Here is a 26,657-nt window from a genome sequence, read left to right as displayed (position 1 = left end):
GTCTAGCCCCGTATCCATCGCAACAGCTGTGTGATGGAGCATAATGGTGCGCTTCATTCCTCAAAGGGACGTCATTTCATCCAATGTTGCCCGCAAGACCCGATGCAGACAACAGAGCTCGGCTTGAGAGGAACCGGCAGGAAATCCAATTATAGGACTTTTCACAGCCATTTCACAGCCTCGTAATTGACCGCAAATCCCAGACGTGAATTAAGATTGCTTCGGCGAGGCGCTGTCATCACCATAACCTTCTTACGCACCGAATGCGGGAACAAACAGTTGTTGTTTATTACAATTTTGTAAAAGTTTCAGGTTAATGACTTCTGTGATTATGAGTTCCTTCCAATTAACCGTATTTTCTGCTTACACCCCAGACGGTTCTGGTTCTTTTAGTTAACAAATCGTCATTTTGGCTCCCTTATGTCTGTATGCTGCCCTTAAGGGATTCCGCGACTGATAAAAATCTGGGACTAAAACAACAAATACATTATTTTTTCTTTTTTTTTTTTTTTTTAATGATTGTTGCAACCAGAAAAATATTTGATTTAGCAGCCGCTTTGCTCAGAACGTGCAATGCAATTAGCAAGTTTTAGTTTTTTTTCTTTTTTGCAAGATTTTGCGGCACACTGCTTGTTCGTCATTGAAACAACCGGAAGCATGGGATCAAAGAAAGAACATGCGCGGTCAAAAAAGTTCAAGCGGCCTGTTGAATTGGGCATTTATTGCCGTTTAATTTATTGCGTTAATTATTAGGATCCCAAAAATTGCAATTTCTTGGAGGGACTGACATATTGCAGTATTTGCTGTGTATCTGTTTGCGCCCTGATTGTACTTTTATTTTATCACGGAAACATAGTTAAAAAGATAAAGAACATAGAATACCTACAATATCTAGAAATGCTATCGGGTGCCCTGCCTTTAATTTAATTTTAATGCCATTTTATGCCTTCACTCTTTATAATGGCTGCATGTGTCTGCTTATATCAAATTCAAAAGTCCTTCTGGCCATTGAAATGACTGCTATACGAGTAACTCCCTTGACTCTCGGACCTCCGGGCCATTGCTCAGCCTCCTCACTGCACCGTACTTCACGGTGGCAGCCCCGCGGCAACAAAAAACCTCCGACTTCCTCGTGCGGGAAGGACCTTTTGACCCCCCCGTTCGGTGCAGGCGGTTGCATATTTTAGACACTTCAGCTCTCTGGTTCGAGAGATGTGATGATCATTTCTTTCAAGGCAATGACACGACTTGGTTCATTTTTCATTCTTGTGTAATTATGATTTATGAACGCAAATGCCCTCCGGTATCAGGTCACTTACTGCTTTGTGGATGAGACTCATCAACACCGAAACTGATTTCACTGAGGCTTTGATGCAAGGGGCACAAATTGAGAACATATGTCTGATATTGAAGAATCCTTTAATCTCTCTCTCTCTCTCTCGCTCTCTCTGCCCGTCTCCAGCCACCGTCGCACTCCTAACAGGCTTTGTCTTTCCTTTCCTCGCCGCTAGCCGGGACGACGTACATCTTCGGGAAAGGCGGCGCGCTCATCACGTACACGTGGGCGCCCAACGAGCGGCCCAGCACCCGAGCCGACCGCCTGGCCGTGGGCTTCAGCACCCAGCAGAAGGACGCCATCTTGGTCCGGGTGGAAAGCACCCACGGCCTCGGAGACTTTCTACAACTGCACATCGTAAGACCGGGGAGGGGGATTTTGGGGCTTATGGATGGATGGGTGGGTGGATGGATGGATGGATGATAGATGGATAGAGAGATGTGTAAGTAAATTAAATAAGAATAGTATCAATAGAAAACAATGTATGGCAGAATGCAATAAAGACGTAACCTCAAATATTATTATAATAACCTAATGATTAACAATAAACTATGAATGGAACTTAAAATCTAACAGAAAAACAATATAATAAACCAAAATTATCAACAAGAAAAAAATATACCGCAAGATCTAATCGAATTAACTAGAAGATGGAAAAAATGGAATTATGCAGTAAACATTGAAGATTAACGATAAAAAAAAATGTTTTAAGAATAAACCAAAAAATTAACAATGGATGGTAAAAATGTGGCATAAACAATAAATGTAAAAAAAAGGATAAGCTCAATACTCGTGCTCCTGATGTTCTTCTGGGGTGTGTGATATCGAGTTTTGGGAGATATTATGCCCCCCCCCCCACTGGCCTGTTTGGACGGAGATTTCTATTTTTTTTTTTTTTTAAACGGAGGGGGGCGAGGCCTAATGCGCCGCACATTTATGTCTTTATGAAAATTGTAGACGATTCCCCTGAAGGACTGAATAACCCGATTAATCTTGATCTAAGGTATAGAAGCGTGAAGCCCGTCCCCTCCGGTGAGAAAACGCCCGAAACACGCCCAGCCACCCGCGGTGGCACCGCCGCCGCTGTGATTATTGATTGTGATTGTTCATCAGGGCAATTTGTTCCAGTTTCTCGGCGTTTGAAAGGGGGGGGGAAATAAACAAGCACCCTCCCGCCTCTGTTCTCGAACAACATAAAAGATAGATTAGGAGCGGAGAGTAGATTTGGAGTTCCGCTCCGGCGGTAATCCTCTCCGAAAAAAGCGCAAACGTCGGGGTGGAACCGAGCGACTTCCTCGGCAGCTGCATCCACCCGCCACAAATGTGTCCCCTTTCTCGGGGGAAATCATCCTTTTTAGCCGCGGGGATAGATGTGCGATGATGAAAACCAGAAGGGATATCTGTCAAAACTGCCGTGACTGGTGTAATAATTACAGTCCCACCTGTTTTCCAAAGCGCAGGCAGCGCAACTCGACGCGTTTGGAATCCTGGGGGGAAAAAAACAGCCTCGTCCTCGTCCGCACGCTAGGCGGAGTGGCTTGCCAGGGCGGATCAATCCAGTGGTTTCTAATTTCTTTCTCTGGCAATGGAATACAAAAAAAACAAAAAATTATTGAAACGGTCTCCGGTCGGCGGGGAAAACATGAATTTCCAAGCCACGGTTTTCGTTAGTATGCGCCGCGGTCTCCGCGCCTTTTAATTCGAGACTGCATGTTGTCTTTCCTTCGTCTTATTCGCGTGTGCTCTTATAACAGGTGATGAAAACTCTCCCCGATTCAACCGTGTCAAGCGTTCAATTGTTCAATATTATAATTCGAGGTCCGAGCGAAGGCTTAAATGAAACCTTTGGATTAATGGACGGGGGGCCACCAGGGGGACCGGGTCGATCTGGACCCCGAGACCAGCAGCCAGACCAGACAGAAGGAGCTAACTAATCCTTCGTGAACCTGGTCCGGGGCTTCCTAGTCTAGAACCAATTCGTCTTCGCTGAAGCAACGTCTGTCTGCGGAACCCGCCCCCCCCCCCCCCCCCCCGTACCGTAATTATTTTTCCATCCTTATAGGCGTAGTCTTTTCCGGTAATGTAACCGTGGCAGTTGAGATTTAATTTTTTTTTTTTAAACGGGCAAAAGGTTATTTAACCCAGCACACTAGAACACAGCCACTTATCCCCTCATCCCGGGTAGTTAATTGGCATATCGCTTGCAGACCGGATAATTAGCCAGGCTTGTCTCGGAGAATCTTGCCCCAAGGCTTTGCTCAGGTTTTTTGTTGTTTTTTTTTTTCCACTTCAAAACTGCGACGCTGAAATGATAAACTGATACCTGCTCGCTCAGTCATTTGGAAAGTTCTGTTTCATCCTCCGCCTCCGCAGACAGCGGCTGCGCCACCCGGTTGCTGTTTGTTGGGAGGTGGAGGAGAGTAAAGGCAAGGAACACAAATACATTTTCTGGGTATTTTATTTATTTTTTCCTGGTTGACTTTTCTGCTTCATCAACATTAGACAGGTTAATTTGCCTCATGAATAAGGTATGTGTGTGTGCGTGTGCGTGTGCATGTGTCTTAAGGTTTTAAAGTGGTGTCTGGTGGTTGGTGGTTGAAACCTGGCATCTAAGAGTTGAAATCTTGCATCTGAGGGTTTGAACCAGACTTCTGATCGTATAAGTCAGGCATTTGATGGTTTAATCCAGGCATCTGAGGGTTTAAACCTGGCAAATGAGGGTTTAAATCTGGTGTCTGATGGTTTTAACCTGGCATCTAAGAGTTGAAATCTTGCATTTGAGGGTTTAAACCAGACATCTGAGGGTCTAAACCAGGCATTCGATGTTTTAAAAATAGGCATTCGATGGTTTAAACCAGGCATTTGATGTTTTAAAATAGACATTAGATGGTTTCAACCTGGCATCTGAGGGTTTAAACCTTGTTTCTGAGGGTTTAAACCTGGCATCTGAGGTTTTTAACCTTGTTTCTGAGGGTTTAAACCTGGCATCTGAGGTTTTTAACCTTGTTTCTGAGGGTTTAAACCTGGCATCTGAGGGTTTATACCTTGTTTTTTGGGGGTTTGGACACTAGCGTGGCTCAACATCCAGGCTGTGTTACTAAATATACGATGGTAGAACTGTGGCGATGCTCCATGACAGCGCAGTGAATGGATTTTCCCGGCTTTACTAAAATGGTCCCCAAGTGAGCAAGCAGCATCTGGTGGTCAAAGCCTGGTATTGTCCTACAGTGTGAACCATGACTAGGGATAATAATAATTAACTGTTTAACGGTTAACCGACAATAACAGTTTTGACCGATTAATACTATCAGTTAAACAGTTTAAAAAAATACTTTTTTTTTAAAGGGTAATTTAATAAAAGTTACAGGAGTGATATGAAATATAAATACAATAATCATTGTTTAGTTATCATCATTGACAGCCTTCCATCCTGTGTTCAAGGGCTCCCGGAGAAACTAATCTTCTCAGTTGCTCCGCTCATCACTGGGAGGGACAGTCCATTGAACATATTGGGGATTTATTTTGTGTGTGTCAGATTATTATTACTTGTTTCTTGGGCTGTACCCGAATTTTGTCAGTCGAATTTGGCTGTTCAATGCGGATATTCAACCGGGGGGCACAGTTGCACGGAGGAACAGGGAAGGAAAATATATTTGTGTTTCCCCTTATTTTTAATTATAAAAATATATATAAAAAAACAATATAATTATAAAAAATAAATAAAAAAAATATTTTTCTTTTTCTGGGGGACAGTGCCCTCATATTTTATATATATATAAATATTTTATATTGATATATATTAATGAGGCTATCGGTCAGAAAAAACATTCTCCTTATCACTCTTAAAACCCCGGCAAAACCAGTATGTCAGCATGGTTACGCATCAGTGTCGACTGAAAATGACATTAGATTCAGGCAGATTCGTTGGTCTCTAGTGATTGGTTAGGGAAAATCGAATCCTCCTCCCCCACAGAAATCTCCCTCCCCCTCGCCCATATTGATCTCTTTTTCATGCATCTATTTTGCAAATGTCATAATTGTCATCATTTGTATGCAGGGCCGGCCGCTGGCATAAAAGCTCTATGCGGTTGTTTAGGGCCACACGATCAGTGAGACTTCATGCGTTGCAGGGCCGGCCCCATATAAGCGTACTAGATCTCTGCTGCACGTCCCTATTCACTGTTTCTCCAAAGAAAACAAATAAAAACGGTGTTTTTATTTTTATTTGTATTTATCCTCCTCCATTTCCGAATTCAATGTTGGGGGAGCCCTGTGCCTGTGCTTCCCGTGCCACTTCACACATGGCAACTTAAACCCCTCCCTCTTAGGGCTTTATAAATGCACGGGCCGGCCCTGTTTGTATGACACCATAAGTGTGGCCCTTGAAAAATCCACAAAATGTGACATTTTCAACAGGGCTGACAGATGTGGCCCAACCTACATCTGTTTTGAAAGATCACACCTTGTCATTACTGTTGAGTATAATTTCAGGAAGCGTGGGATGTTTTTAATGGCATCGTTATCTCCTTTCTTCTCTGCTGTGCTATAATTCATACTTTTTTTTGTTCTCGCAAATGCCACCCACCTTAAGTTATGAAGTTCTACAGAATTTCACCTTTTTTTTTTTTACATTGTCATAAAATCACAAATTCATTGGTACTTTGCTCTTGGCTTGGCCTGGTCACTTGTCAGACAGCTGGCCAAATTAGACCCGAGGCAGCTGTCTACAAAAGCAGAGTGGAAAAGAAAATGTTTTATCCTTTTTAAATTGGTTTGCATATGTACTATATAGGTCAGTGTGACCGGTCAGTCAATCCCCAGTTTGAGGCAGTTGGGTTCAGCGAAGCTTGGACGCGCGTTTATTATCAGGAGAGGCGGGTTGGCTCGCTTTAATCAAAACTGAGGGGCTTGCTGGCCAAAAGGATAAATAATATTGATGCGGACAGAACAAATGCGGACACCGGGCAGCGCACTCTGTGCAGCTCCTCTGCGGCAGGCTCGTGGACAGCTGCCCAGTGCCATACGCGATCCCGCACTGCAAGATAGACAAACATTTAGAAAACTTCTGACCCCGGGGTCAGACCAATCAGCGCTGCTTGGGCGTACATGCCCCCACTGCCTGACTTAGGCCAGGGAGCTGTCCCCAACTGTCCCCCACAACCCTCTGAAGCAGGAGAGAAAGTCAGCCACCACCGTCTGTGCCCCCGGCCTATGTACCACCGTAAAGTTAAATGGCTGAAAGCCAAGTACCATCGGGTGAATCGTGTATTGGTGTCTTTCATGTGGTGGAGCCGTTGTAGTGGGGCATGGTCCGACCTGAGGATGAAAGCATGCCCCAGGAGATAATAGCGGAGGGAGCCGACGACCCACTTGATTGCCAAACACTCCTTCTCGACGGTGCTGTATCTCGTCTCCCACTCGGACAGCTTGCGGCTGAGGTACAGCACTTGCTAGTTCATGCCCTCCACCTCCTGGGACAGGACTGCCCCCAGCCCTCTGTCCGACGCATCAGTCTGCAGACAGAAAGGGGAAGCAAAGTTAGGGGTAAACAGCGCTGGTTCACCACAGAGAGCTGATTTCACCTTCACAAATGCCTGTTGGCACTTCTCCATCCACTGGACTGGATCTGGAGTTCCCTTGTAAGTTAAATCAGACAAGGGGCTGGTCAGCTCCGAAAAGTTGGCGACAAACCTCCCTTAATGGTCAGCCAGCCCCGAGAACTGCTTCACCTCCTTCTCGGTCTTGGGTCTCGTGTATTCACAACCGCGGCGGATTTATCTAGCTGAGGTTGGGTTTTATCTAGCTGAGGTCAGAGCAGGCTTTCCCCCCAGGTGTCACTGTGAATGATTACTTCATCTAAGTAGGCAGATGGGTATGCCACGTGCAGATGCAGGAGCCGGTCCATGAATCACTGAAAGATGGCAACGGAGGCACACAAAATTGGTTGAGATCCTGCTGATTAGAGAAAGCCAATTTCTGGGAATCTGCTAGTAGCCTTTGGTTAAATCCAGTGTTGTGAAAAAGTGAGCGGTACTTTACCGGTGGAGAAGTTTGACAGTCCGGGGCATCAGGTAGGCGTTGTACTTTGACACCTTTTGGTAGTCTACACAGAACCGGACCGACCCATCGGACTTACCCATCACCATGTTGGGGCTAGACCAGTCACTAGTAGACTCCTCTATCACCCCCATGTCCAGCATCACCTGCAATTCCGCCAGCCTGATTTTGCATTTATGCTCGGGCAGGCGATACGGCCGAAAGCGTACTTTTACCCCCAGGGACGTCTCCACGTGGTGGTGGATGAGGGACGTGCGGCCTGGCAGGGAATAGAAAAAATCTGAGAAGCGACGCTGAAGCCCGGCCACAACTGTGCTCTGGCCTGGAGAGAGATGGTCACAAAGTAGGGCCGTGGTGAGATCGGCCCGTCTTTGGAACCCCCGGCTCCAACTCATCCCACTCAAACACCGCTGTGTCCGCTCCATCTATTCATTTAAGAGGTTCAGGTGATAGATCTGCATCGCCCCCTTGTCAAATAAGCACCTCTGCCGGTCCTGAGCCTGGAGCAAAGCACTGTCGTCTAAGGACCCAATTAGGTCCACTGAGCCTTTCGAACGGGATCTGCCCTAGGGGGAGGGGCCTCAACAGTGGCTGGTTGACTGTTTGGCATTCAGAACAGGCGCAGCACCTCTTGCATATATCTGCCCAAATGTCTGGCCAAACGAAGTGGGCCATTAACCGCTGCAGTGTTTTATCCTGTCCGAGTTGACCAGCCATCGGGTTAAGGTGAACCGCCTTCCCAGCGGCCAAACTGGGCAATTTCTTCCCCTAACTCAGTGTCACAGCTAACTCTATACAACTTATCCCTAATCGCCCAAATGTTCAGGTGAGTGAGCGCTGCATCTTGGGGAACCAACGCAGCATCGATTTGAGTTACCCGCTCAAAAGCCACGTGCAGGGTATCATCCCTCGACTTCTCCAGTGGAAAGTCGTCCATGGGGAAGGCCAATGGGTCTGGGGAAGATCTTACTTGGGATTCCCCCCAGGCAACACTTGCATCTCCCTGATGACTGTGAACTCCCCGCTGTCCCCCAGCTTCCCTCATTAAAGTGTGGCAAATCTGTGCAAAATCAGGGGCGTCCTGAGCGTTAGTACTGGTCAGGGCCTCGCTGCTTCCCTTGCTGGTCCTGGGCTCAGCCCCGTCGCTGGCTCCCGGTGGAATGCGGTGGTACTGGTCGAATGGGATAATGGTCAGAATAAATGTGGACACGAGCAGTGCATTCTGTGCGGCTCCTCTGCTGCAGCAGACAAACATAAAGAACATTCCTGGCCTGATTCAGCCGATTCAGGGCAGGTGTGTGGAAGGAAGCTGCGCTACCGACTGATGCCCGTGGCTTCACTCTTGGTCTGCCACTGAGAGGCATAGAAATATGATCTTAGATGGTGAGCTGTTAATTATTTATCTTATCGCCATTGTTAGCTGTAAAGCGCCACTCCATGTGAGTTGGGGGTTGCCAGGTACAAACTGTTAGTCCTCACGTCAGAGCATTAGCGTCAAGTCAAGTCACACTTTATTTATAGAGCGCATTTCATACGAGGGAAACACAAAGTGCTTTACAAAGAAATACAAAAAAGAAAGAGAGAACATAGTTGTCAGCCGGTCATTACAAAAGAATACCCCTGAAACAACAGCAACAACAAAAGCAACAACAAAACAACAATTAAAACGACTCCAACCAACAACAGCAACAGTAAACAACAACAGCAGCAACAACGTCCACAGAAACAACAACAATGGCAACATCAACACCAGCAGCAACAACAGCAAAAAAACACTAAAAACAACAGCAGCAACACACATGCAAAGACATCACCGGAACTGGAAGTAGTAGCTCTCACTGGAACCGGAAAGGTCACTCAGGTTAGAGATAGTTAAGTTGAGGTATAAGGTTACGTTTAGTTTAGGTAAGCGAGGGGTTAAGTTTAGGTATAAGGTTAGCAGCAGCAACGGCAACACCAGTTAAGGTATAAGGTTAGCTGCACCAACAACACCAGCCGCGACAATAGCAGCAGCAGACAACAGCAGCAACAAAAACAGCAGTAACAGTAGCAACAACAGCGCACACGTGAAGACGTCACCGGGACCAGAAGTGGTAGCTCTCACCGGAATCAGAGATCTCCTCATCTGTATTGAGTCAACAGTGTGTACCATCTCATCTCAACGAAGTAACGCACAGCAAAGATGTCACCGGAAACCGGAAGTGGTAGCCCTCACTGGGAACGGAAATTTCAACTGTGTGCACCATCTCATCTTAATCCAGTCACGGTCCTTTAATTAGCGTCCCTAAATTATGGGTCAAGTTTTTCATTCTGACCTCGGGAGGGAGATCCTTTTGACTATCTCTCTCCGAAAACACACCCTTCTTATGATCCTCTCACTGTAGTATCACAACAGAAACAACAACAACAGCAACAGAAATAGCAGCAGTAGCCAAAACACACAACATCAGAACAAAACTCAGCTGACTGAACTGGCAACCCTGAAGCACCAACATGTTGAGTTTAAGAGGCGGTGCAGAGAGCTCATAATCACAAATGGATCTTGTTTTATGTTTTTTATATTTACTTGTCATAAAGACTCCAGATGTATCACTTAAATGCAGTTTTTGAGATGCTGGAAGGTGTACGTATTTCCCAAATTTTTTACTGGGGCTGGGTAGTTGATCCCCACTCTGCAGCCTTGATTGACCTTCTTTTTGGAATAGAGGTAAAAATAGACAAAGAAAAAGCATTTCACAAAAATGTAAAACAGTATCCCTTTAGACTACACCCAGTTTTGTGATTCTTTACTTCTTGTTAGACCTTAAAAATGATGCCTCCATAACTACGGTGACCAGACGCCCCGGTTTGTCTGGGACTGTTTCAAGCGGTGTTCCGAGTCCCAATCTGTTATAAAACGCTAAAATGTCTCGGTTTTCAACATTCACTACCAAATTCATCATAATAAAAAATGAGAATATTATACTTGTTTTCAGTGCGTATATATATGAAAGTAGAAAAGAGCACAATGCAGCTACACTCCGTGCACAAAAATCCCACCAGAGAAGTGAGCAAGCGAGTGGGAGTGTTGATGACGTCTTCAACACGGCCACTCGCTCGCTGTGAAGAGTGTGTGTGTGTGTGTGTGTGTGTGTGTGTGTGTGTGTCTGTGTGTGTGTGTCTGTGTGTGTGGGGGTGGGGGTCTGGCGCTTACAGTAGGCGACTCTGCTGCCCATCCCTATGCCCTGTTCCTATCCGTTACCTTATTGAACGAAAACAAAAAAAGCACCGTGCATGACTCGGACGCTCTCTCAGTCACTCCCAAGGGCCCTATCCATAAATGTACTATCCATAAATGTACTACAATACTAAACAACTTTTATGAGAATTTTGTTCTAAATATGTAATACATCTTTTCACCCAGTGCACAGCTGATGGAGTGCAGAGTGTAGGAATAGCCGCGGGATGCCTAAATGCAGGTGCATGCACATACCTGACCCTCTCAGCTCTAATGGAGAGTGGAGCAAAGCCTCCACCACAGCTAATGGCTAATGGCGCAGCGAGATGGGAGACTGTGTGGCCTCTGCCGACCAGATCTGGCAAGCTCGCTTCATACCCTCACACATACACTAGGTCTCACGTAGCGTCTTGGAAAATAACGGAAAGGCTTGCGATTTCAAATGTCGATGTCAAAACTTTTTGTCACAGAAACTGAAGTAGAAGGGTGCATCTTTGGAAATCCTTTAAAAGGCAGCCCTGGGTCGTAATCCTCCCACGCGACTATAAGTTTGCCAAACACGTGACATTTGGGTGGGTAAGATGACGTATGGATCTCACGGCTCATCTGGCTCTGAGGATGCCTGATAATGTCTGTCCCAAGGACATTTACTCGAGGCATTAGGACCCCATGGGAAGAATACGTTTGCACCTCTTAATAGTCAAACTCTGCATTGTTGAACGTCTGCAGTTATAGGACTGAGTCAGTCTCTTACATTTGCCGTTATAGTTATAAAAACAAAATTTGAAATTGGCATTTTCGGGGTTTCTGCCTACTGCATGCTCTAATGGCACTCTAAAGATGCCCATAGTGCAAATAATGGCTTTAGCAGGCTGGCTACGTCTGCTCTGGGTTTGATGGTGAAAGGGTTACTCTTGAGTGGTTGTTTGCATGAATTGGCGTATTATACCTCAAAGGGAAGTGATCTATCTGGTCCATCTGTGGGTTTCGGCAACTTTGGCTTGGAATTACCCCGCATCAAACTGGGTCTCTGACAGCGCCGGGGGGGTGTCATCACTCTCTTACCCCACCACGTCAGCCCTGAATGTGAGTGTTGTGGGATTTTTACAGAGGATTAAAGATGACAGCAATGCTTTATCAAAGCTTCCACGCCGTCCAGCGGTCATTATTTCTGTCCGCGGGCAAAGCGCACGGCGATGCTGTCCGTGACGCGCCGCCGTAAACAGGGGGAGGGGAGCGAGCTAGCGAGCGCGTGAAACGTCTCACCAGAGAGATTGGACTATGAAGGACGCTCGCCTTTCAGTTGCCGCAGCCCTTATACAGGAAATGGTGCACGCCTGGGCAAAGGTTCACGATCCAGTCATATCACCTTTGATCGGCTGTGACCTTGGGTTTTATTCGCTTCTGTTTTACATCTAACGCGAGAGCTCAAAGAACCTCAGTCCACTGCAGGTTCCTCGTTTGAACGAGACGCCTAATTCGGCCGACCATTCATCAAACAGACACAGTAATGAGGGATAATCCCTCTTGCAGGTTTCTTTGGGGGTTTGGCGGGTTTCCTCGTCCGATAACAAAGAATATTGGTTACGTGACTCATTTGTACGATTACTATAAAAGCCCACTCTTTCGGGGCGAAATCCCTTAATTTATTTATTTATTTATTTATTTTCCGGAGGTCGCCCAGCAGAGACGGACCCAGAGGCGTCGCTCCCCCGCCGCCCCCATATAAGCGCCACCCAGAGGCGGGCGGCGGGGAGGGTGCTCTGACCTTTGCGCGGCGGCTGACAGGATGAAGGAGAGAGGCGGGCGGGCGGGAGGGGAGAGAGGACTTGGTCAGCCAAAAGACAAACAGCAGGATTCTGTCAGCGCCGATCTACGTCAGGCAACCTGAGCTCGCTGCGGAGGGAGAACCCCGCTCAACCCTAAAGAGGGAGCGCAACATACTGCTCGTGTCACAAAGGATCCACCAGCTCGACGGCCCCATGGCAGTCGAGAGGAAAAAGAAAAAAAAAAAAAAAAAAGCAACCTTCTCTTGCCTTCCCTTCTATGCAGCGGCGGAGTACTTAAGTACATTTTTCAAGTCTATTTGGTTTTGGAGACTTTCGACTTATTTACCGCACCACATTTTGAAGCCAATATCCATTTTATCGGGATGTATATTTATACTGTATATATGTCAAAAGCAAGCCAAAAGGTAAAACCCATGACTGGATCTGTCAAACTGATTTAGGGTTAGGGGCACTGGATGTGACAAATACCTTTGACTTTTAATACTTTGAGTACATAATGGAAAAATGGTAAGGGTAAGGGTTTTAGACAATGTAATATTAAAATATATTCCTCCTATGTGTAAACTGAGAGAATGCGTTGTGGCTTCGTTCGTATCAAATATTTTCCACACCTTTTTCCAGTACCTTGTTTGTGACGGGTACAAAATGTGAAGTTGCACTTTAATCCGCCATCGGCAGGATCAAGGAAAGATCGGCGTCATCTTCAACGTGGGGACGGACGACATCGCCATCGACGAGCCCGCCGTCGTGGTGAATGACGGCAAGTACCACGTCGTGCGCTTTACACGCAGCGGCGGCAACGCCACTCTCCAGGTGGACAACCAGCCCGTCATCGAGCGCTACCCGCCAGGTAGGGAATTTTTTGGGGATATGATGAGATGGTAATACTGAAACGGAATGAAATGGAAACATGACCAAAGAAAACTCAATAGTCAAAAAAAAAGGAGACTAAGGGGATCAGGGGTCCAGTCGACCAAATTCAGCCGCGGCTGTGAAAAGTCCCAAGACAAAAACTACAACCCATAACACGTTTCTCAATTTTCCTCCGCTCGAATTTCCAATGTGAGAGGAGTCCACAAAGGTTTCCCTCCTAATGACAGCTGCGTTTTCTCAATCTCAACAACAATCTACAGGAAATTACCGCGTTTTTTCCCCCCCCGATCGCTGTGTTTACTGAGGCCGACTTTTGAGATTGAGTTCATCTCAGAATGTGATTCTCACACCGCTTTTTTATTTGTTTATTTGAATGGGATTACCTTAGTTTAAGAGTTTTTAAGAGTTCACAATAGGAAAAAACTCTTTATCCTCTGCACATATTGAAATGTCTTGGGTGTGATTATAATTTGCAGAGAGCGGCTTATCGCTTACATTTATTTTACGCATAAGGTATCTTCGGAGATCGTGACTGAGAAGGCTGCAATAGCTGCAAAAGCTGACAAATCCTCTCCGCCGCCATTTATGTGAGGATTATTGATTTGTCATTGGATTCTGTGCTGGAATTCTGTCTCCGAGGAAAAAAAGGGGCAGGGGTGAAATTTGAACCTGAAGGGTGTGAAACACAGAAATACAGCGCTACAGCTCTTGCACTCAGCAGCCCGTTGGACATAACGAGCCAATCTCTCATTCGCTTCAACCTCTCATCGGGCGACATTAAATGTAAATGTGACGCCGCGGGAATGGAAAGCCACCTGGCTCTAGGTGCAGCATCTGCACCGGCCGTGTTACAGACCTGGGGCCACAGCGACTGACACAATCTCCCCTTCCTCTCTTTTCTCACTTCACGTTTGTATTTCATAACACCGTTTTGGCCGTATCCATGACAACTACTTAAGGTGGTTGTTTCCCCCCCCCCATTCTAGGTAGGGACTCTTGGGTGTTCATGTCATTGTTCAGAAAGATGAGATCTTTGTTTATGGTGCATGCTCTGACAGGTTGAAATTTTTTGCAAAACCATTGTAATGCCCACATGGTAACTTTTTTTTCCCTCCTCACTATGATTTCCGTGCATGTGTTGAGATATCAAAATGAGGGCTGAAGTTTCATTACCATAATGCTGGCTTTACACTGAATCCACCACGTCCATTGATTTCTATTGAGAGTCGGATTCCACGCACGAAAAGCTGTGATGCTCTGCGGTGTGAGATTTACGGATCCCATCAAGGCTCCGGGATGCATTACATTTTTTCCAATCCTTGTGAAAATGTTCCTCCCAACACTACAACCAGGAGCCAGCGTTACTAAGCAACTGCTAAGTGCCATTGTTGGAATCCACCTTAAACCCCAAGTCACACATATCCACTTTATAATTATACTATATATATTCACCATTAATAACTGATATTTTATGAATGAATTTTGAGCATAAAAGAACAATTTTGAAAAGATGAAAAAATATATAAAATAACCCTTTTGGAGCTTGTTCCAAACCCCATATAAAGCTTCAGCACCCTTTTCAGTGAAGATGGCAAAGTCAAGTTTTGGAAAAACAGAAAAAAAACCTAAAGCTGCGAGAAGAGATACAGTTGGTACGGCGGATCCGACAGGGAAACCGGCTTCATGCAAAACCTAGACACGGTTCCTCCGACGGCCACTAGGGGGTGAATCCGACTCTCGGACGCGTTTTCGGATTCATTGTAAAGCCACTTACTGTCCTCAGATTGTTGACGTAGCGTGTTTTCTAGAGCCTTAAATGCACATGTAACTGAATTTGCTCCTTTTGTTGGTGACGAAATCCTTTCCATTGTGTTGACTGTGCTAAAAATAGATACAGATAAATAGTTTAACGTAACTAACTAGCGTAGCTGTATATAAATAGCCTAAATAATACTCTAACTAGGTGAACGACGGTACCACTAACCAGATAAACCGAAGTCAGGCACAAGTTTCTTTTAACTCAGAGTTGGGTTAAAATTGACAACTTGTTAAACCTGTAAGCTATGATAACCTGTTGTCTAACCTTCTGTACTTTGAACTTGCAGACTTTAACCTTTAACCTTCTCTCCAAATTCTTTGAAGGGCACAATGATTATGAACGACTGGCTATTGCTAGACAAAGAATCCCATACAGACTCGGTCGGGTAGTTGACGAGTGGCTACTCGATAAAGGTAAAAAAAGAATAATTAATCAATCAGTAATAAGTAAATAACTGTTAAACCCGCTTACCTGTCCCTATGAGAGATGCAGTGCCAAAGGATAAGGGTGACGTGGATGAAATAATGTTAACAAGAGGCAGGCTGACTGAGATTTCCTTCATCTTTCTATCATTGTAGTCACAAAACAAAAAAAAAGAAGACGATCTGAAAAGAAGCTTTTTGTTCAATAAAGTTTGGAAAAGTTGAAATTCAAGATTGACTACGGGTAAAAGTGTGTTGGGTCTACGGCATTTGCTGTTTTTCCCCACCGTCATCCTTATGTCTTACGGAAAAGCTGCACCTTTTTCACAGATTAAAAAAATAATAATAATAATAATCATAATCCTTAAATCCTTAAATATATACATAACCCTTGACTAACCCTCTAACAATGACCCCTGTCCCTTGTAATCATTGTGTGTAATTCAATTCTATGTGTGGATATGCAACCTTAACAATCCATTTTAAATCCTGGGCAACACGACTCCTTGCGATAAGTAACATCTGTTGGAAGTTAACCCTTATCTTGTAGTGTGATACCCCACTGTCTCGTTCTGTCGGAGCTTGTGGTCCAGCGACCCCCTCAGACACGGCTCGCAGCGTCACCATTCCCATTACGGCGATGATTCGCTGATAAGACACTCCTCAAACTGCTAGCGATGGGCTGCGATCGGAACGTTAAGCAGTCAAACACCCGGACAGTGAGCGTATGCTGTAGATGTAGCAGATGTAGGCTTACGCTTTTCTCTCGCACCGTTGTGCCATCTGTTCTGGGGTCACAGTCGAAATTGAAGATGATGATGATGATGATGATGATGATGATAAACGTGAAGATATGCTGGAAAGCACGTATCTCGCTCTTCCTCTCTGCGGACGCTGCCCGCTGCTCGTAAAATGAGGTTAAAAATTGATATCGCTGCCACGTCAAAGAAGATTAAATAGGAAACTAAACGCAGCTGTTACAAGATCTTGATGGATGTAACATGTATGTGAGCAGTGCATAGTATAGAAGCAGATGGGGTGAAAGTTGTAAACTAATGTAACGCAATTACATTTTACATTTAAGGTAAAATGAGCTCTAAACAAACTACCTTTCCTAACCATCAACTATCTTACCCAAGTCAAATGTTTCGGTAGACTATAATAACCCCCAGAAAAGGCCCCGAGTGGTTGACGCCCTGAATGCGGCGCGTGCAGTCTAACAACCTTCTATGACTCCGTTTCCGCTTCCCTCTCCGCGCGGCCCCGCGAAGGGAGACAGTTGACCATCTTTAACAGCCAGGCGGCCATAAAGATCGGCGGCAACGACAAGGGGCGGCCGTTCCAGGGCCAGATCTCGGGGCTCTACTACAACGGGCTCCAGGTGCTGAAGCTGGCGGCCGAGAGCGACGCCAGCGTCCAGGCGGAGGGGAACCTGCGTCTGGTGGGGGACTCCCTCTCCGTCTCCACCGCCGACGCCACCTCCGTCACCCCGCTGGCCGTCTCCGACATGTCCACCACCATCATGGAGACCACCACCACCATGGCCACCACCACCACCCGCCGGCAGCGCTCGCCCAGTCTGAGGGAGAGCATCTCGAAGGTCAGGGCTGGGGCGGGCGTCCGGGGGCCGGTGAAAGAGCGCAAAGGGGCGCGGAAATGCACCGAGTTCCAAGATGCTTTTTTTTAAACGGGTTTAAACCATTTACCATTGCTATCGAAAACATTTCTCTTTCTTAAACGAGGACTTGCACGTGCTCGGTTGAAGTGCGTTCTGGTTTTAATTAGTCATCGACAATGAGAATAAAGGTTGCGACGGGGAAAAAAACGCAGCGACAGCATAGAACGCATGGTTTTTTCCCTGTCATAACTCATTAATTTCCTCCATTTCCGAAAAAGAAAGGAAGGAACGCGTGTCGTTTTTGCTGCCATTCGTCTGCGGACCGTGACAATCTGCACATTTTCAAATCTTCAAGCTGGTTCTTGGCAGTTCTTTGACAATTTTTTACATAATCTGCCCAATTATATCGCATTTAAACCGACGTAACAACAGTGACATTCTAACGAAATGTAAAAAAGTCAAAGAGAGGTTGGCCATTCGCTGCCAGTGGTGGACTCATAAAGACATAATTACACTAATTTACGTAAATACCTTCCGGGGGTGTAAAGACCAAATGCTGACAAATGAATGTTGGCACATTTTCCACGTTTCCCTCCAGCCCCAGAACTCTGACGATATCTTGGTCGCGTCGGCCGAGTGTCCCAGTGACGACGAGGACTTGGAGGAGTGTGAGCCGGGTACAGGTGAGTCATCCATCACAAAACTGTGATTAGGTTTACCACAGAAGTCTTTTGTTATCGCCGTTTGGGGTCTAGAGAAAGTGCTGTGGTGAATAACACGCGATTGATTTGTACTGGCCTCTGCTGCTTCTAAACTCAAACTGTCTTTCTTCATAAGAGGAAAGTTTCATGTCGACATATTCAATTAGGGAATTTCACACAAATTGAATATAACCGTCAATCTTCCATATATTTCCTTACATAACGGCATGTCTTTGCTATAGAAGGTATGTAAGTCCCCAGACCACACACCTGCATCACAGCAAATCCTCTTTAACATGTCGTTTGCTTAAACCTACCTCATTTGCATAACCCCGCCCCCCTCCTAGCTGCATCCAAAATGGCATTTTGAAAAAAGCATAAATTGCAGAAAGTGCCACGATGACGCACAGTGCTACATCCGGTGAAACACTGCATGCTATGCTGGAGGGCGTATCCCACAATGCATTGCGCAGGCAAGACCTGCAACATGCTGAAGGCAAGTGGAGCAGCTATATGATGACGTAGTATGTCCGAAAAACCTATCGTTCTCCCATATTAAAGTACACTGCGCGCTGGTACGAACATGTAGTATTTAAAATGTACACCATTTTGGACGCAGGGACAGTGAGACATCACTCACTGTCAAAAGATGTAAGATTTTGCCTTTTTCGGCAAAGATATTACCATGTTCATTGGACATTGTCAAACGGTACAAATTGCTGCAATTGGAAAGATACGCTGTAAGGGAACATGGAAGCTTTTGTCACGTCTGTCTCGACCCTCTGGAATGACTTAGAACATACGTTAACGTCTACATGATCTCTTTTTGCACACTGTACTCCTATCTGCATGTCCTCATTGTTTTTTTGCTATACAAAGAAATTTGGTAAAATGTGGATTATATCAGCCGCTGAACACAATAATGAGCATTACGTGGTGTTTGACATTACCATGAATAATGGAACCATGATGTGGACGCCAGGCTAATTTCTCAGGAATATTCTACACATTAAGCAGATTGTCTCTCCACTGTTGTGGCCACAGTTGCTCAGGTGGAATTTTCCGACGCTGTTCTAATTAGACTCCCCTACCTGTTCTGTTTCCTTTCTAGGAGGTGAATTAGTGTTGCCTATAATAACAGTGGATTCCCTTGAGCCCCCATCCATCGCCACCCGTTACCCAGTCATCCCCCCTCCTCCCACCCTACTGTCCCCACTCGACACCACCAAAGAGTCCCTGATAATCCCCCCGCACCCTTCCTGCCCCCCGGACCAGGAGGACTGCGGTGACCCCATGGAGGTCTCGGCCTTCGGTTCCGGCGAAGTGACGGAATCTGATGACGAGGACTTTTACAATAATAACTCCCCGATGGTCACTGACAGGACCGTCCTTCCTCCACCCCCCGCCGCCGGCGAGGGTGGAGTCCAGAAACCCCGCCCCCTACCTCCTTATGCTCCCACCACCAACCCCGACCAGCTCCACATTCCTGCAGGCAAAATGAACACCCGTGACCAGGTGCTCCTGCCCCCTGCCCCTCCATCCTCCCGAAACACTCCAGGACTAACGTACCCCCCCAATTTTCCCCATGTGCCCACAGCCGTCCCTACCGCCCCCGATGAGAAGGGCCAACCCGGGGCCGTGGAGGTGATCAGGGAGTCCAGTAGCACCACGGGGATGGTGGTGGGCATTGTGGCCGCCGCTGCCCTCTGCATTCTAATCCTCCTTTATGCCATGTACAAGTACCGCAACCGGGACGAGGGCTCCTATCAGACAGACCAGGGCCACAACTTTGTCAACAACTCCACGGCGGAGGGCAACGGAGCCGTGGTCAAAGACAAAATGTCCGGCACGGCGACGGCCACCGTGGCCAAGGCGGCCACAAAGGGCAAAAAGAATAAGGACAAAGAATACTATGTCTGAAAAAAAAAATGAAAAAACCAGTGAGAACGAAGGAGGGAAGGTGGGAAGAAACTCGAGGATGACAGGACATTTTCATTATCCTCCCGCTTATCGCGCCGCAGGTCACCCGCCGGCTTTGAGAATTGACGGCCCCAAAGCCGGCCGAGAGGCAACGTCATCGAAGTTACATTTGTTACAAACTCCCGGTTTGGTCAACGTGTCGGTCTTGTGAGTTATCAAAACTTCTCATCTCACCTCCTCGACCTTTTCCGATCCACCCTCCCTCTGTGTCACAACTGGGACTCGATTTGGGTTTTTTTTGTTTTCTTTCTCATGTCACGACCAAGACCGGACGCGTAGCCATCATGTTGTGGCTTTGTACATATGGTGATGAGGTTTAGAGTCGTGCTGGGAACTTCTGTGTAGGTCGGCCCCGAAACGTTTGCCGTTCTGCGCCCCCCCCTTTCCCCGAGACGACGTAAACGAGACGGTAGACAAAGCCGAGAGCGCTTCCCGGACTTTGGCGGATACTTTCGAAGCGGAAGCCACTTGGATGTCCGTCCGGTCATTGCCCCCCGACAGATTTACGGTCAGGCTGCCTCCCTGATAGTCCACGGTGGCGGTTTTCGAGCATGATCTCCTGACGACAAATAATGAATCATACTCGTAACCCCAATGGATCTTATATCTGGACGGATCATAACGAGAATTGTTCTTTTGTTTTGTGTGATGTATCACAGTCAATGTGCCATGCCATTTGCGGGTAGGAATAAACTCCACGATAGTCGTTTTTACTCTAGTTAAATCATTTCTCTGTATGCATTATTTGTATGTACATACCGAAGTCGACCGTGTGAGATTGCAGCGGGCGCATCTGTTTGACAGCAGGCGCAGGGGAGCAGGCTTTACAGGCGCGACGGGTGGAAAAAAAAATGCTCCATTCCTACTGTGTCTCCACTTTCAGAACGCTGCCGTCTCGAGTAGAACAGGAATTTCTCTTTTTGAGGGGAATGCGAAGGATTATTATTTTTATTTTTATTTTTTCCCCTGAATCGTTCCTTCGGAAGAGGAGAACACGCCGTCCAATTGGGCTGATGGCTACCCGGGGGCTGGCAGTCTCACCTGTATTTTTCTTCCCCCTTCCTAAAAAAAAGTGTTGACAGATGCAAAAGCACATTGGTGATGTCTTTGAGACATGGATATTCCTTGTAAAGCAGCTGAACATGTCTTGTTTTTTTTGTTTTTTTATGTTTGTTTTTTTTACCAGTTACTTAAAGACAGTTCTGTGGGAAGAATAATGAAGTTTGTGAATTGTATTAATATTTCTCTGATCTTTTGGTGTCTATCTTGTTACCACCCCCCTCTGAACACATGACTTTTTTGATTGCCTTTTAATCCAAATTCGGAAGAAGAGCCCACGTTCCTCCGAAGGCTGAATATATTTTTGTTTTTCATACAATGGGTTGGAGATTGCGCCGAGAAAACGCGATGTACCAAACACTGTTTACGTTTGTTTGAGTTAATTTGAGCATTTTTCTATGTGTCCCTTGCCCAATAGGTCTGAGTCCCTCCCGTCTCCGAGGACTTTTACTCTTTCAATCTGTGATGCCTCATTTTATTTTATTTCATTTTTATTTCCTGTCATGAAAGTGCCATTTAACATGGGCGACTCAGTGCTCAGAGCTTATTCCATTCCCAACTCATTGCTATTGTATAGTGTTCCTGTGAACTGGATCTTAATATGTGTACAGAACATGGTAAAGAGGAAAAATACACTTGATTATATACTTTGTATACATGTGTGTTGTCGTGATTCTTCTCGATTCAACATCATCTCCATGCATTTATTTGATACAATTACTATACTCTCGTATTTGTATAAGATCTGAATAAGATTGATTCATTTCTAAACGGTCACTGCACACGCATACGACTCATTTTTAAGAGTGAATTACATGAGATAGTAGGGCACACTGTTCAGAAATTTGACATGTTTCAAAGTCAGACAAGCCGAATACCACAGCTACAATCAAGTATTCCAACGAATGCAAAGTGTTGGCTTTAAACTGTATATTTCAAGAATTTTGCCATCACCACCTCATTGGTGACACTGATGCCGATGCCCCTGAGCAAGGCATCGGTCGAGATCTAGAGTTGGTGTCCGGGCATCCCTCCTCCTACTGTAGGTACGTGAGATACTGACAACTAATTTCCACACGGGGGTTAATAATAATGTAGATAAAAAAAAATATATATAAATATATATCACTTTCCAGTTTAACTATCTCTCAACATGAGAAAGAAACGTGTAGTCGAGTCTTTACAATACTACAGTCACGGAAACAAGGTCAAACGGCAACGATGTGAATTTCAACAGAATTATGAAGATAACGCTTATGCATCTCCGCTCCATTGGTTCGGCTCAGGAAACAAGTTTTTCCAAAATAATTGAACAAGAATTGTTTTTTTGGTTTTTTTTTTACGTTTGTTGCACTCGGGTTTCATCATTCTCACGCCCTTCTCCCCCATAACGTATTGAAAGGGACCACAGAATAGTGAAAAGGTACTGCTGCTGTTAAGTCTGAATTATCTGCACCATTCCCTGCTTGGAGTGATGCAATATCTAATTTCACATTATTTGAACATTCATTTCTTTACTGGTTAATTTCCAGTTTTTGATCTGACATTATAGTCATTATTTATGCAACGAGGTGCTGGTATTTACAAGTTGTTCTTGCCTTCTCTCCTGTGATTAGATGTGACCTTATATAATTGGACCGTTTAGAGCACCATGATTGCAAATTCCCTGCAAAAAGCAGAACCAATTTGGGAAGGAAGCAAGGGAATAGTTTGTCTGCTCCAAGATTATTTTTAACAGTGGTGATGTACTGATGAATTATCCACCACGCCTTGGGGATAGTACAGTACAAACCTAATTTCACGTCTCTCTCTTTATATAAATATACAGACGCAGTATTATGCCCACACACGCCATGTATCCCTTCTCCCCCGCTCAGGTGTAACACCAGTGTAATTATGGACCGTGGTGGTGAAGAGGGAGCGGCTCCACGAAACAAAGCTCTAAACTTACTGGTTAGCGTACGGTATGCGCCACCCTCACCTGTGACCTCAAGCTTTGGGATAGTGAGGGAAAGAAGGAGATCACAGTGGCTGAGATGTTTGACACAGGGCGACCGGGCGTGTGTGTGTGTCCCCTGAAGAGGCGGGCCGCGGGGCGTCGACTAGTCCGGGAGGAGACCGGGTGGGAACGCCAGGATGTGCTACAAGGGGGTGGGGGGGTCTCAGGGACCACCCAAAAGGAAGAAGGAAGAAGTGGCCAGGGAAAGGCCGAGCCGGGGCGTTCTGTTGAACCCCGACCTGGAAAACCAGGTTCAAGGAGAGCTGGATGATCGGAGGGAGGACCATGCTCACCCAGGACTTCATGGGACAAACACACGTATTTTCGAAGAGTAGAGCCCAACGGGTGGATGCAGGGGAGGTGGAGGGTGCGGCATAGGAAGCAGGCAGAAAAGCAGGTAGGGCAGGAGGGACTGGCTGCTTAACTAGGCCGGGCCGAATAAGGGCGTTGCTCCGCAAGCCACGCAACAGGTGTTGTCTGAAGGGTTTGGACGGGGCAGGAAAGAGTGTGACCTCCATCGTGTCATCTCCCGCGGTTCCTCTCAGAAGAAATCTCCGTATCAAACACGCCGATCAGATAGATTCCAGCCTGCCAATCCAGTCGTCTTTGATGCATCATCTGCATGAGCACGTCGCCGCCTCGCTCCTCGCAGTGTGGATTCATAGCCTCGACTGAATGCTATGTTGCACATCCGGGCGCACATTCCGCAACCTTCTCCAAAGGATTTCAAAAAAGGTGATTGTCCAGCACATAAAGCAAAGGCAAAATATATATGAAGGACAAGGTGAATTGACCACAACCGCAGCCCGCATCCACTACCACCTGATTGTTTTCCACCATTTCCACTATTATAAAATGAAAAATCAATGTAAGACTTAGGCGGCGGTCATGTTAGATACGCATCCGTCACGGAGGATGAGATATGGATAAGGGGAGATTTCAGGTCAAAGTTCCGTGAGCCTTTTGTTGGGGGCGAGGCTGTGAATTCTTACGAGTGACATCATCGGGTGCAGAGTGCGGTTCCAATCTTAAAGCCACACCCTGTCACGTGACCGCGTGTTTACATTCTGCACGCATTGTTCCGAAACACTGAGAGGATTTCATTCAACTGTGGAGAGGCACCGTGGGGAGAAAATGAGATCCCCTCTGGTGCTCACTGATCCCTCCCCAAACAAAAATAGCATCAAGTGGTTACATGTATTATGTTAAATTTGTCTTATTTATACAGTTTTGATCTGAATTGGAGAAAATGTGCTTGTATCTTGTCATTAAAAAGGGGAGTAGTGGTTTAAATGAAGGTGAGGTGTCCAAAATAAAAGAAAAAGGAAATAACAATAATAATAATAATTATTATTATCATATATTATAATAAAATACATTATATAAACAATATTAACAGTGATAATAATAATCATAATAATCATCATAATAATAATCCTCATCATCATCATCATATATAACTAATATAATAATATGGAATTTATAACTATTTTGTGTTCTAAGTATGTAGGTAATTCCAAACTTAATAGAACATAACCATTGCCACTTTTATAACATCCTTTGAATATATATAAAATATGTATAGTTTAGGGTATAGACACACAAGTGTCTTTTACACACCTACCTGTTTCAGCCAAAAAGGTGGGTGTGGTGTGGGGATGGTGTGGTGAGCAGCCACACCCGACCTGGATCTAGGTGATCGGGATCAGTGTGGCTGCATACCTGTTGCTCTTTTGGTTGGTCTAACAAGCAGCAGTTAAGACCGCCATCCCCACACTCACCCAGGATTGGAGCCCTGTCATGCCATGTCACCGCCAGGGGATGGTAGTTCAGGAGGTAGAGATCTTGAGCTGGTCGTCTAGTAATCTAAAGGTTGCTGGTTCGATCACAGGCTCCTCCTGCTAGCATGCTGTAGTGTCCTTGAGCAAGACACTTAACCCCTAATTGCTCCTGATGGCTGCGTCCGTGTTTGAATAATTCTAAGTCGCTTTGGATAAAAGCGTCTGCTAAATGTAATGTAATGCTCACCGCCATCTGCTCCTGGCTAATACTGGCCCACACTCTACAATAAACTGGTGTTTACAACCCCCCGTCTTCTGTGTCGGTGTACCGGAGGGCCCTGAAAACACCACGAGGGTTTCCTCGTTCAATGGCACCTCGATACTATCTGATAAACATCTCCCTTGATTGAGTACGTTTTAGTATTTACCGTCATATATTTTATCAAAAACCATGACTGTGACGCCCAAAATGATCAAAGCCAAAGTGGTCCGATTTTTAATGTGGACTGTGTTTATACAGTGGACTTCCATTCAAAGAAAGTGTTTTGGTATATATATTTTTAATCTGAGGCCGCCGTCCTTTCACCCTTTTTCCAAATCCTCTCGCTGCCTCTCCATTTCTCTCACACGACCCGTGCGATGCCACATTGAGCAGTGGAGGCGGACCCCGCCACCCGTAATGTGACCCGCAGCAGGTGTAGTAGCAGAGCCCGCAGGATCATGAAGGATCCTCATCACCCCAACAACGGACTGTTTCAGCTGCTGCGGTCAGGCAAGCGCCTCCGCAGTCACACAGCGAGAACAGAGAGACTGAGACGGAGTTTCTTCCCTCAAGCCATCAGAACTGTCAACGCTGACCTCACCAGGGGTCCTAACTGAGCCATGCACTAGGCTCCACTACCTACTGTACTGTATGTAGCATACTGTACCGCATACTGTATCACTGTTCAGGGTTGTTCGTGATGCCGTATTGCTGCGCCGTACTGTTGTATACTGTGCTGTATTATCCCAAACACTACCTCACACTATTCACATTCACATGCCACTTTAATTCACATGCCACTTTAAATGCACATATCTGTATATACATAGGCATATTCGTTCTATCTATTCCATTTTATTTCAATTTATTTTTATTGTATTTTATTCTATATATTTTTATCTTATTCTATAAGTATTCAACTTACTGTATTATGTTTTAGGAGTCAGTTAGTCGGTCTATTAGAAAGGAATTTTCTACTTTTATTTTTTATTATTTTTTTTCCCCTGGGACATATTGTGTGCTATCATCGGGTGCGTTGCATTACATTTCACCGCATATATGTATGAAAGTATGTATATGTATGTGACAAATAAAAAATCTTGAATCTTGAATCTTGAGCAATGCAGTATAGAGGAGCGCGTGCTTAACGCGAAACACGCTGAACGGCTGTTTCTTCGAAAGGAAAGTGAGGGGGGGGGGATAAATAAAAAAATAAAAAAATAAAAAAATAATAAATAAAAGGATATTATGGGAGTTTGTTTTTTGTTTTTTCAAAGAAAGCGATTGTACGGATTACCACTTTAAACAAATGACCGGAGCCCACATGCACAAAACTGAAACCCGTGAGGAATACTACGACATGGCTTCCCTCTGTTTTGCTTCATTCCTCCTGGAAATGGCACTGGGGTGCTGATAAAGGGTGAAGTATAAACTGTGAGAGTGTAGAGGCTCGATTTATAGACCATTAAACGACGTCTCACCGCATCGCAGCTCCGTGGGAATCTCTCCCTGCGGCCGCGTCCTCCGCTGCGTGCGCGCTCACGTGCGCCTGCGTGCGCGTACCCTCCTAGTTAGCGGCTAGAGCTAGCCAGCTAGCTCGCTCGCTCTCCCTCCCTCGGGGAACATTAGCCACGGACGGCGCTATGCCAAAAAACCGATGTCGCTGAGCGCAGAGGAAGGGCCCGGGGGGCTTCCCACGCCGAAGAGGAGGAGAGACACAAAACACTGACCGAGATAGCGTCA

General features: G+C 45.8%; 1 protein-coding gene across 1 annotated transcript in view; it reads left to right on the top strand.

Moving 5' to 3' along the window:
• LOC307239668 (neurexin-2-like) overlaps positions 1-19,753 on the top strand; it is a gene marked incomplete at its 3' end in the record, with an annotated part of 81,096 nt that extends 61,343 nt beyond the window's left edge. The window contains exons 12-16 of the mRNA XM_080013176.1: positions 1,512-1,693; positions 13,079-13,250; positions 16,786-17,114; positions 17,731-17,815; positions 18,945-19,753. Of these exons, the coding sequence (XP_079869302.1) occupies positions 1,512-1,693; positions 13,079-13,250; positions 16,786-17,114; positions 17,731-17,815; positions 18,945-19,753 (1,577 nt within the window). The remainder of the gene's footprint in view (positions 1-1,511; positions 1,694-13,078; positions 13,251-16,785; positions 17,115-17,730; positions 17,816-18,944) is intronic.
• Between the last annotated feature and the right edge of the window lie 6,904 nt (positions 19,754-26,657).

Source organism: Zeus faber, assembly GCF_960531495.2.
Source record: "Zeus faber genome assembly, chromosome: 14".
Taxonomy (NCBI): Eukaryota; Metazoa; Chordata; class Actinopteri; order Zeiformes; family Zeidae; genus Zeus; species Zeus faber.
The sequence above is the reverse complement of the archived record's forward strand: the minus strand, read 5'-3'. Positions and strand labels throughout refer to the sequence as shown.